This window comes from Euphorbia lathyris, chromosome 2 (genome assembly GCF_963576675.1).
Source record: "Euphorbia lathyris chromosome 2, ddEupLath1.1, whole genome shotgun sequence".
Classification (NCBI taxonomy): Eukaryota; Viridiplantae; Streptophyta; class Magnoliopsida; order Malpighiales; family Euphorbiaceae; genus Euphorbia; species Euphorbia lathyris.
Genome location: NC_088911.1, coordinates 96,685,763 through 96,697,175, shown reverse-complemented (window position 1 = coordinate 96,697,175; position 11,413 = coordinate 96,685,763). Strand labels below are relative to the sequence as shown.

Below are 11,413 nucleotides of genomic sequence, written 5' to 3'. Positions count from 1 at the left end.
CATAAAAGCTGGTGATATGATCTTCCATCTCTTTCTCATTTGTGCACAAGTTACCATCAATCATCAAAGCTTTTATTCCACTCGCTGCTTTGCGCTGGTTAGCCATCCTATGAAAGAAGTTAGTGTTTCTATCCCCGAGGGCAAGCCAATTAATCTTGCTTTTCTCTTTCAGAAATATTTCTTTGTGAAGCAGGTGCGAGCCCAGCGTTGCGTGTGCCTGTAGCTCCTGTTCATGTAGCTCATTTGAGAAGCCATTGTTCGATATCTCCATCTGAATATCTGCCAGAACTGTCTCACTAGCAGCAATATTAGAGTCAAAGTGCCCAAAAACCTCTTTGTTCCACATCCTCAACACTGATCTAAGACCTCTGAGCTTATAACCGATGGTTTGCATTGCACCTAAATCCGGATGATCATCTGTCCAGTAGTTCCGAATCACCTCCCTGAGACCCTGGTGTGAAATCCACATCGATTGAAAGTGGAATCTTCCCCCAATAGGCTCTTTCTGGTCAAACTGCACTAATAACGGATGATGATCTGACCTATGTCGGGTGAGTACCAAGCAACTAACCGACCAGAATGCTTCGAAATCCCCTGAAACTAGCGCTCTATCCAGCCGACTGTCTATCCGCGCATGAGCCTGTCTGCCGTTTGTCCATGTGTAAAAAGGACCGGTGGTTTGAACCTCACGCCATTCTCCTAAGTCATGAAAGGCTCTAAAATCTCTACATGGGCGAGAAGCCGGAGGCTTGCCAGTTTTTTCATGTGCTCCCAATATGGCGTTGAAATCACCCACAATCATCCACATACCGGGATTCAGCGTCTGTAACTGATTGATATGATCAAATAAATCTGTTCTTCTGTTTGCCCAAATGCTGGCGTATACAAAACAAAGGTACTGCAGTTTACCCCTGATTGGGCAAGTAATAAGGATAAATTGCTCATGACAGGAATGAATTGCAACCGGGTATGCTACTGACGCTGCCTTAAACAACCAAATTGTTTTTCTATCCCGCTGATTAGCCCCAACGAAGATCATCCCCAAACTATCCCAAAACCTTTGACTAATGGCATCCAGCTCTATCATGGGCTCCGCAATACATAGCAAGTCCGGTTTATGTGTCTTACATAAATTAAATAAATAGCTTTGGGTACCTGTGTTGTAGATACCTCTACAGTTCCAGTAGAGCACTGTCATTTAAAACGAACCGGCATTTTACTGACCCTTTTCCCTCGGGTTTTTTGGTTTGTTGATGGGCTTGTTTGAGTTCCTCCCTTCTTCTTCGAAGTCACCGTTTCCCAGCTTTCGCCTTCCATTTCATCCGCCTAGCTACAATGTTTCTTATTTTCTGAACCTTCTGGCTCTGCGGAATTATTGATATTTGAGTTGCCCGGCGACGGAAGCCTCTCCAGATTCTCCTCTTCCAAATGTTCCGGACTGTTAAGGTTTAAAGACGGCTCTGCAGTTTCCACAGTTCTCTCCTTATTCACTGCTACCTTCTCTATCTGAACTGAAGCCGTAACCTCATTCCTTTCCTCCACATTCATGATTTCCTCCTCCTTGTTCTCAATGATATTTCCGGCTGCAGCCATCCCTGTTGTTTCCTTCAAAGGCGTAGATAAATCAGATAGAATTCTGTTCGTGATGTCTGTTACTGTAACCCAGGTCTTATTTCTCTCCAACTCTCCACCGCCCGTAGTCGGTTTTGTTCGTTGTGTATCCGTGTTCTTTTTCACCTGTTGAGGCTGCGGTTTAATATTCCTTTTACATTCATAGGCCATGTGCCCAATATTCGAGCAGACCTTACAAAAATTAGGGAGCTTCTCATACACTACATCCACCCAAAACTGCTTACCCTCCCTCTCAATACCTAGCGTGGTCGGAAGATCCGCCGCCAGATCCACATCCACCAACATTCGAGCATAGTGTCCACCTAGACCTCGAGCAATATCTGATAGAATCTGACTGTCCCAGTACTCCCAAGGTAAAGCATAGAGGTGAGTCCATACCTGCGCATGGGTTGTTTTTTCTGCAAACGGATCAAAGTCCGCCTTCCATGGTTGTAGCCGGAATGTTCCTGGCTTGACGCTAATGATTCCTTTACTGATAGCCGCAGATTTTGCCAGACTTGAGTTTAGAATGACCTGATAGAAACCCCTCCCAATTGAGATTAACCTCCAGGGTTCCGACAGCCCCCAAATCGCAGTGAGCGTCTGCTTTAGCTCACCAACCTTCCTCGGAGCATCCCCCTTGGAAAGGATTAGTCTGCCGATTAGAGCATGTTCACATAAAGCTAGCCTTTTTTCATATGCCGCTTGAGTAATTTTAACAGATCGGATGCCCCCGTACTCAGATACCGTTGCGGCTGATTCTGTAACAGGTGTAATGTTCTTCGACAGAACAGTTGAAAACATGGGTTTAATTTGATGTGTCGCTGGCTCTTTTGGAGAATTGAAGCGGAGCTTTGGATTGAAGAGAACTCTGATATCTACGTGGTCGTCAAGAGGGCAGTATGAAGAAGCCATCCTGATCGGCGGAGAAGTGCCGGCAAAAGAAACGTTCATCGACGGTCTAGGGCAAACACGGCGGCGCCTCCTTTCCTTTCATCGAGAGAAAGAGTAGTTGGAGAGTTAGAAAGAGAAATTGAGAAATGAGTAAGGAAACGAGGGATAAAAGAGACAATTAATATTTTAGTAGTCGAAAAATGATGAGGTGATGATTGACCAGACGTTGACCGATTATTTTTATCTGCGGTACACTAAACTGGGAGATCACTTATAAGGTCGTACATATTAGTGGGACAAAATGAATGTTGTACAATGAGGCAAAAATTGTACAACATTAATGAAATTTACCAAATATATATATTGATGTGGTTGAATCCTGGAAGTCCATTTGTAAACCTATAATTGGATAGATATAAAATCAAGGCAGTTGTCCGACTAATCCACTCCGATACGTAATTCGGTTTTAGAAAAGATTTGAGGATGAACACAACAATAAATCAAAGCTAAGATGCAAACTTAATGAATGAATGAAATAGTGTAACTTGAGTTATGCTTATTATATTTATATTATGATCGAGCTGTAGAATTAGGGCCGGTCCTGATAATTTACGGACCCTAGACGGAATAATAAATAAGGGTCTCTTTAATAAAAATATTTTTCATAAATAAATTAAAATATATTTCAATACATGATAAATAAAAATATTTTATTAGTAATTATACGGTATGTATTATTACGATCACTGAATACAATTATTTATCCAAAATAAAAAAGATTTTTCACAATTTTTTTAAGTTATGGATAAACCCCTATTTAACCCACGTGATATCCAAAATTTTATCATTTGGCTAATGTGGTATTATTTGATAACATTTGCTCGTTGGAGTATTTCAATAAAAGAAATTTAACTCATTTTGGATAAACAAAACTAACCAATTTGTTAAATTTTTTACCAATAATTTTTTATTTTATACTCTAATTTAAAAAATTTAGACCCAAATTCATTAATTTTAAGCTTTAATATATATTTTGGACTCTTAATTTATAAATTTTAAGTCTTAAAATAAATTAAAATGATCTTATTTATTTGACATAATTATAAATAAGTTTTTAAAAATGATTTTTATACATAATAATCATATTTGTATAATTTTTTTAGAAAAAAAAAAACTGATTTCTCCATTTAAGCTAATAGTTTTCATTGGGGGATATCTAAAAAGTGAAGGTCTAAAAAATATATGTTGATGTTATGGATAGAACACAATAGCATCTGGATAGGAACTACTAACTTTACCACTAGGACACGTATTCATTTTTGATACAAACTGTTTTTTTACTCATTATATATACTGAATCACCTAATAAAAATTATGGCCTTGGGCCCTAGGCGAGCGCACTCTTAGCCTAGGCCCAGGATCGGTCCTGTGTAGAATACAGTTATAAGTTTAAAAGCAGGATGTGTTATATGTTACCTGTTGATAGGTGAACGTGCTCCTAAATGTCGGGTTCTGATATCTCTTAAGCCCACTAGAGGCGTAATTTATGGGATCAAGCATTATTGTTGTAACGTGTGGATCCTTGATGGGGTCTTTTGAAACTTTTCGAGTCAAGGCCTTCAAAACGGGATCGTATTGAGCAACTTTTCTATGGTGACGCCACATGTCGTACTTTATCGGATGATGGTATAGGTTTCGTAGATGCCATGTGTCGAGTTTATATTCGCCTAATATCAAATGTTCCATTCGAGTCTAATTTATCATTCTTTAGGATGAGAAAGCATCATCTTCAGAAAGCGTCGTACTTGTTGATTCTTGGTAAGTTGAAAGAGGGGAATTGATTTTGATAATTTTAGGGGTTTTCGAGAAATAAGGGACTAATGAGGAGGTTGTGCAGGATCATGATGTTTGATTTGCCCGTCGCTTGGTCTGTTGATAAATGCAGCTATCAGAGCACGTTTTTCTATGTTTTGAGCATCTTTCGAATTGACGGTAGTTCGTCTTTGCTCGCCACATGTCGTATTTTCGTGTTATTTGAAGGAGCATGCTGATGAGAGATGTCCCGAGCTATATGACGAAAAAAAGTTTAATTAGGGGATAAGTGTACTAGATTTCTATCAAGTAATAAATATATTTTAATTCTAGATATGGAATCTACAGAATTTACACCCACAAATATCAAACTACTCGGTTTTAAGGTTTTACTAACAAGAGATGTCCCAAGCTAGAAATATTAACTATCGTTACTTATAATTTTAAATATTATTTTGCTTTAGTACATTTTGTGTCGCTTTTTCTGCGCGCCGGTGTCTTGCACTTTGCGCCAAAGCCATGGCTTCTTCTTCTTTCTGCAGATATGGGCACAGAAGATTTATTTGTTGCTTTAGTTAGCACTTAGCACTTGGCAAGCAACTCATTTGTTGCTTATTGTTCTGCTTGTTTTCTACTTCTATACACAAAATATTACTCTTACCTCTTTTCATAAACAAACTGCACATTACAACCCTTCTATACATTATTAAGTTAACTACTCCTTTTATACATTATTAAGTTCACTACTACGCGACTCTATTCCACGCAAATGTCTCCCAACAAGACTGCCTTTCAGGCTGCCATTATCTTCCCAAGCTTTTCAATTCCATCTTCAAGCATCATCACTTTTGGTTCATCAATCGAATATTCATTGCTTCCTGTTTCAGTCAATACAACCTTTTCTGCTACCTCTGATATTTTTGGACTCTCATTGCCTTCAATTGAAGATGAATGACTTTCTGATTGATCCGATTGCCTTGGCGCACTTTCAATTTCAATTTCCTGGCCTTTCTCAGCTGCTTTGCTAAGATCCACCTTTTCCATTGATGTGGCTGGTTCCTCAACTTTCAGAGCCTTATTATTTGCAGAAGAAATTGAATCACCATGATCAACATTCTCTAGGTACTCGGTTGCTTCACTAAGCATTACTGTTTCCAAAACTTTCCGAGGTTCACTCTCTGCATGACTATGCAATCCACGTAATTGAACCGCATCTGCAGCCTTGCTCCCGGTATCATCCTGGCTCCCACCTGCTTTACTATGTTTCAGCTCTTCCTTTGGTGCCGCTGGATCTAAAACGTACAGAGACATTTCATTAGCAAATAAATAACTTTGAGATTGATGTGATATGTCCGATACATTCCCATTGCTACGAGTCTCCTTACTCTCACATGCTTCACTTTGCTTCAATATTTCCTCGTAAAAACCTCTTAGAGATTCGTTATCAGAAGGTGAAGATGAATATCTTTGAGACTGACTAGATGCAGTTTTGCTATCACCATCCTTTCCATTCTCAATAGATTCACTTTCTCCTGATATAGAAATTTCTGAAGTTTTTGCTAACTCATCAGCTGCAACCGGAGAGAAATTACTGTCAAGTTTACCTGCTGTGTTCTTGCCACCAGGACACTGCTTATTACATTTCATTATCTCAGCTATCGTTATGTTCTCATCTGAAGTGGGATCACCTGCTTTAACTGTATCATTTTTAGGAGGAAATCCAGGAGGAGCCACAAGTTTATTAATTTCGATGACCGAGCTTATTGCAGGCTCGTTCGTCTCTTTATTCTTTATTACTGAACTCTCAGTTGAGATTTTTGATTGCTTTGCTTGGTTGACATGAGGGAATGAGGCTTCATCACTGGCACTGATCTTCCTTTTTACAAACTGATGTAGCGATTCTGAACTTTCCGATGGTAGACAAGGATTTATATGCTCAGCATCAGCTTCTACCTTCTCTAAACTTGAGATAGTAGCCTCTCCTTCCGTTGTTCTTTTAGGACTGTTCGCTGAAACTCTCGCCTCCTTGAATTCACCAGTTGCCTTCTTCCTTGTGGGACTATGTGAAGTCTCGCCTTTCTTCATTTTTTCAGAACTTTTTGCTGAAACTTTCCTTTCTCCCTTGAGTTCCCCTGCTGCTTTCTTCCTTATTTTAGGACTGTTCGAAGCCTCACCTTTCTTCATTATTTTGGAACCTTTTGCTGAAACTTTCGATGCATTGAGTTTGCCTGCTGCCTTCTTCCTTATAGGACTTTTTGAAGCCTCACCTTTAATGATTCCTTCAGAACTTTGTGCTGAAACTTTCAATTCATTCAGTTCACCTGCTGCGGGAATTTTTGAACTCTCACCTTTCTTCGTTCTTCTCAAACTTTTTGCAGAAACTTTTGACACATTAAGTTCACCTGCTGCTCTTTTCCTTTTTAGACTTTTCAGGCTGATCTGAGAACTACTGAAATTTTCCCGTCCCTCCTCCTTTCCTTTTGGCACCTCCGGAGTCATCTCAGAAGTCTTTTCCTGATGCTGAACTGACGCTGAATCTGAATGGTTCCACCACTCCAAGTACCGGGTTGTAACATCGCCCTCAAATAGACGAGAAGGAATATAACACTCCATACCAGTAACTGGTGTAATGTAAGAATCCCAAGCATTCTCACAAGTTGCACTGCATTGAGCAACAAACCCTGGAATATCTTGATCAAATCCAAACTGCCTTGCTACTCTCTGTGGAAGGTATTGTTCTATGCACTCCGTTTCCAATCCAACTAGCTCAGAAACCCTCAAACACATAACTAATGACAACATTTCTTCGTCCATATCAGAATCCGGAGAAATCCACATTTCTTTCTCCCCATAAAACTTAGGCATATCCCAGTTTTCGACTATTTTAGTATACGGGCGCCAATTAAAACTCTCGTTGGATGAGTCTAAAACCAATCTCACATTCTCAGGATTGCATGTTAGTTTGTTCCACCGAGCAAATCTTGGTTCCCCAATTTTCAAAAGGTTCGGCTTTGGGCTCAAATTCAGAAATCTCTCCCACACCCAAACTAAAACTAGTTGAAACGGAGCATAAGTTGTAGCAACTAGTTTTTGATCATTCTCAGCATCCAATGTAGTTAAAGAAACAATCTTTTGTTTCAATAAGGTCAAATCTCTATAAATAGTTGAAAGAACAGCAGGTGCTAAAGCAATCCTAGTACCTCTAGCAAGATGAATTGCAATTGGAAAAACACATTCACAGATAACATCATTAGAGGTAGGCAAAACAAACCTTGATAACCAAAGGGATAGAAATGCTTCATGCTCTATCTCACTCCCACTATCCATGAATATCTTCAACCATGTACACTGAAGTGCCTTCTTGACTGGAGATCTATAAATCTCCCTTCTTTCCCGGATCAATAACTCTTCGATTCCCTTGGATTCCTCAGTTTCAAGAGGTTCGAAAACAGGGGAACCCAAAACAGAGTATCCAGCAATCAACATATCCTCAAGCGTAACGGTGGCTTCACCCCAGGGGAAAACGAAGGAATTGGTATCCGGGCACCATTTATCAGCAACGGCAAGAATCAATCCATCATGTTTATTGAATCGGTAAGTGGAATTGAGGATTGCTTCATAAATACCAGTTTTTTTCCAAATAGGAGCATGCAATGAAGCCATCTGATGAACCCATTCCTTCCAATTTTTGGGTGGGTTCTTCCAGCCATTGAGCTTGACCGTCAAAGGACAATTAGCGGGATCAAATCTGGGTGGCAAAGAGGGTAATGGAAGGGGAGAAAGAGTGGGAATTGCTTGAAAATTGGAGGGTTTTAGGAAATGGGCTGTTCTTAAGGTGGGATTTCCATGAGTTATCGGTGAGATCATAAGCTCTTGCCTTGAATCAACAATGGATTTTGATGATTTATCCATCTCTGATGATAATCATCAAGGACAGTGGCTTGGGATTTCGTTCCTACATCTCTATATTTTGATGAAAGACGGAATCACTAAATAACAGAAGAAGACAGTAAAATTACAGGTGTTATCATAATTACAATCAGGCACTGAATTTGTCAAAAAAAAAAAAAAAAATTGCCTACTAAGCTCCAAAAGTATCCCAATGGGCTTTATTTTATTTAAAATGTTTGGACAATCCATTTTAATTTAAATGCATCACAACTTAATACTATTTAGATCCGTGTAAATGCTAAAAGATATCACACACAAAAATATTTTCTCGATTTTTTACTGGTTATTTATTTATGAAAATAAGTAAACTGGAAAATTTTAATTTAGTCGATGTACCTTCTATACTTACTTTGTTTTTTCTACCATAGCCTAACCTTTTAGTCAATATGAAAATATATAAAAAAAATAACAACATAACAATGTTTTTTGGGTTAAAGTGTAAAAATACCTCTAACGTTTTGAGTCAGGAACAATTTTACCCCTAACGTCTAAAATGGTGCAATTTTGTCCCTAACGTTTGTAGCTAAGAGCAATTTTACCCTTAACGTTGGTAATTTAGGTCAATTTTAGACACTATTATAAAGCACAAATATTTTTATTCATTATTTTGTACAAATTGCATATCAATTCATTCTGAAAAAAGGATTTCATGTTTTTTATAATAAAATTGGAGATTAATATTTATAAATTCGGTGTAGATGACGTACATGTGAAGTGTAGATGATAAGATTCATGACCGAGAAGACAGCTTGATGAATTATTTCTAAAATTGACCCAATTTATCAACGTTAGGGGTAAAATTGCTCTTGACTATAAACGTTAGGGGTAAAATTGTACCATTTTAGACGTTAGGGGTAAAATTGCTCCTGGCCCAAAACGTTAGGGGAATTTTTGCACCTTAACCCATGTTTTTTTAAAGGCTTTGTTGGTCCCTTGTAAGGTTGCAAATATAGTTCCAAGAGGGGGGGGGGGGGGGGGGGGTTAGGAACTATTTTACCTTTTTAAAATAATTTAGGCAGATTTCTTTTCTTTAAGAAAAGTTTATCTAACAGCGGCGCTTAGCACTCAGCAAGACACTGGCTTAGTCAACTAGTGACTAGGACAGCTTCGTTGCTTAAGTCAGGAAATAGCACTTAGAGTCTATTCCTGAACCTTCTCGTTGGCAGCGCACAACTCAGCTTGACCTCTTTTACTTGGTCAGTTTTAGTTTGTTTTAAGCAAGCAATGTAAATAAGGAGTTAAGGTTTAGAAATACTTCACTCGACAGATTTATCCAGGTTCGGCTTCTTCTAAGCCTACGTCCTGTCCCCGGAACACTTCCGAGATTTTAAATCCTCTACTGAGCTCTTTAAAGGTAGAGCCTCAAACCTTTTACAATATCAGCAATTGAGTATGACAAGAGTACCTTCCTCTATACTTCTACTCAATCCTAATCTCTCCACTGAGTACTTAAAACCGAGTACTCAGCCTCTCCTTTCTACTTCTAGAAATGATAAAGATTTTTGTCCTAAACAACAATTGCTAGAACACCTTAGATGATTGAAAAACAACCACTCTAGACTTTTACACAGATATGAAAATGTAGTGTAAGAATTTTGCTTTGCTTCTTGCTTGCAGAACTTGTAGAGATTTGGACAGTGTAATGGCTTGATCAAGTTCTGTATTTAGTGAAGCTTGCGATGGCACTATTTATAGAGACGTCTGGCCATTCGGTCATTTCGAATTTCGAAATAATCGTTGGAAGGAAACGGCTATGTGTCGTTGTCATCCTGACTTGCACAGAGCTCTTGGCCAATCACAATCGTGTATCTTCTGTCCTCGGTCAGCACAGCAGATGGTCTCTCCTTTTATGGTAAAGTCAACTGGACAGCATACTGTGTCGTCTGAACTTTGCTAAAAGAAGAAACACTTTGTCTGGAAGTTTTCCTCTGCCGGTCTGCTGTCTTGTACGCTTTGTCGAGACTACTCAGCAGCTTCATTGTGAAGTTGTTCCTGAAGGTCTTCTAGATCCTTCCGTTTGCTGAGTTGCATTTTTGTCCAAAACGACAACGTCTTGACATACGCGGGCCGAGTGTACTGAGTTGTTTGACTTGGGCCTTGGCTTCCATATTGGGCTTGGGCCTTCCAATCCTTATGACTTATAACATTTATACTCAACATTGAACAAACACATTAGTAGAATAAATCAACGCATTTAAACTTAGTGTGTTTAGAATATGTATTCTAATTTATACTTAAACAATTTTGTCAAATCAAAATTATGTGGAAAGGTGTTTCAACAGGCTTAATGCTCCTCCAACCCCTTTAACTTGTTTAAATTGGTCATTTTATCCCTCCAACTCATCGAATATCCTACTTACCCCCTTAACTCCATAAAAATGGTATTTCTCATTCCCTTAACTTGTCCAAATTGGTCACTTTACCCCGCCCTCAACTCATCGAATGTCCTATTAGCCCCTTAACTCCATAAAAATGGTATTTCTCACCTCTTATGATCCTATTTACCCGATTCATTGGAAGGATAAGAAGATGGCTCTGCTAGGGTTTGGCGACTGAAGGTTCCTTCTCGTTCACGTCTTCTTCCATGGAGATTCTTAGTCACGCGGCTCTATTCTCACAGTCATCGAAACATCAATCGAAACGTCATGATCCTGCAGCCCCTTCTGCGCTGGTTTCTAGAATCCATACTTTCATGGAAGCCCTAAAAAACAATCAGACATCGACATCAATGGTTCATGGCGAAAAACCAGCAATTTTTGACGTAGGTGGTTATAAAGCAATCAAAGTTCCCCAATCTATTTATAATAATCGTCTTGAAACCTGCAAGTTTGCTGTAATTGGTAGAGTAACTCTCGCAAAGGGGGAATCCCCATGGAAACACCAGGACCTGAAAATCAAGCTGAATTCTAGTTGGGGGCGTTCAATGGATTGGAAATTAATCTCTATTGGCAGAGGTTTTTACACAATTATCATGCCGGATGAAGATGCCTTAAATGTTGGTCCCTTATAACGTTACAAGTATAGTTCCAAGGGGGGGTTAGGAACTATTTAAAAATTTTAAGTTAGGGCAGACTTCTTTTTCGTGAGAAAAAGGTTTTAACAGCGGCGCTGAGTGAATAGCAAGATACTGGCTTAGTCAACTGGT

At 39.1% G+C, this 11,413-nt stretch overlaps 1 protein-coding gene across 1 annotated transcript; it reads right to left on the bottom strand.

Moving 5' to 3' along the window:
* Positions 1 to 4,968: 4,968 nt before the first annotated feature.
* LOC136219054 (uncharacterized) lies at positions 4,969 to 8,335 on the bottom strand. Its single transcript, XM_066006275.1, has one exon. The coding sequence runs from the start codon at positions 8,227 to 8,229 to the stop codon at positions 5,110 to 5,112; it is 3,120 nt and encodes a 1,039-aa protein (XP_065862347.1). The 5' UTR covers positions 8,230 to 8,335; the 3' UTR covers positions 4,969 to 5,109.
* Between the last annotated feature and the right edge of the window lie 3,078 nt (positions 8,336 to 11,413).

Bases quoted from the DNA above. Each gene is read 5' to 3' on its own strand.
- LOC136219054 (XM_066006275.1), bottom strand. From the start codon at position 8,229: ATGGATAAATCATCAAAATCCATTGTTGATTCAAGGCAAGAGCTTATG.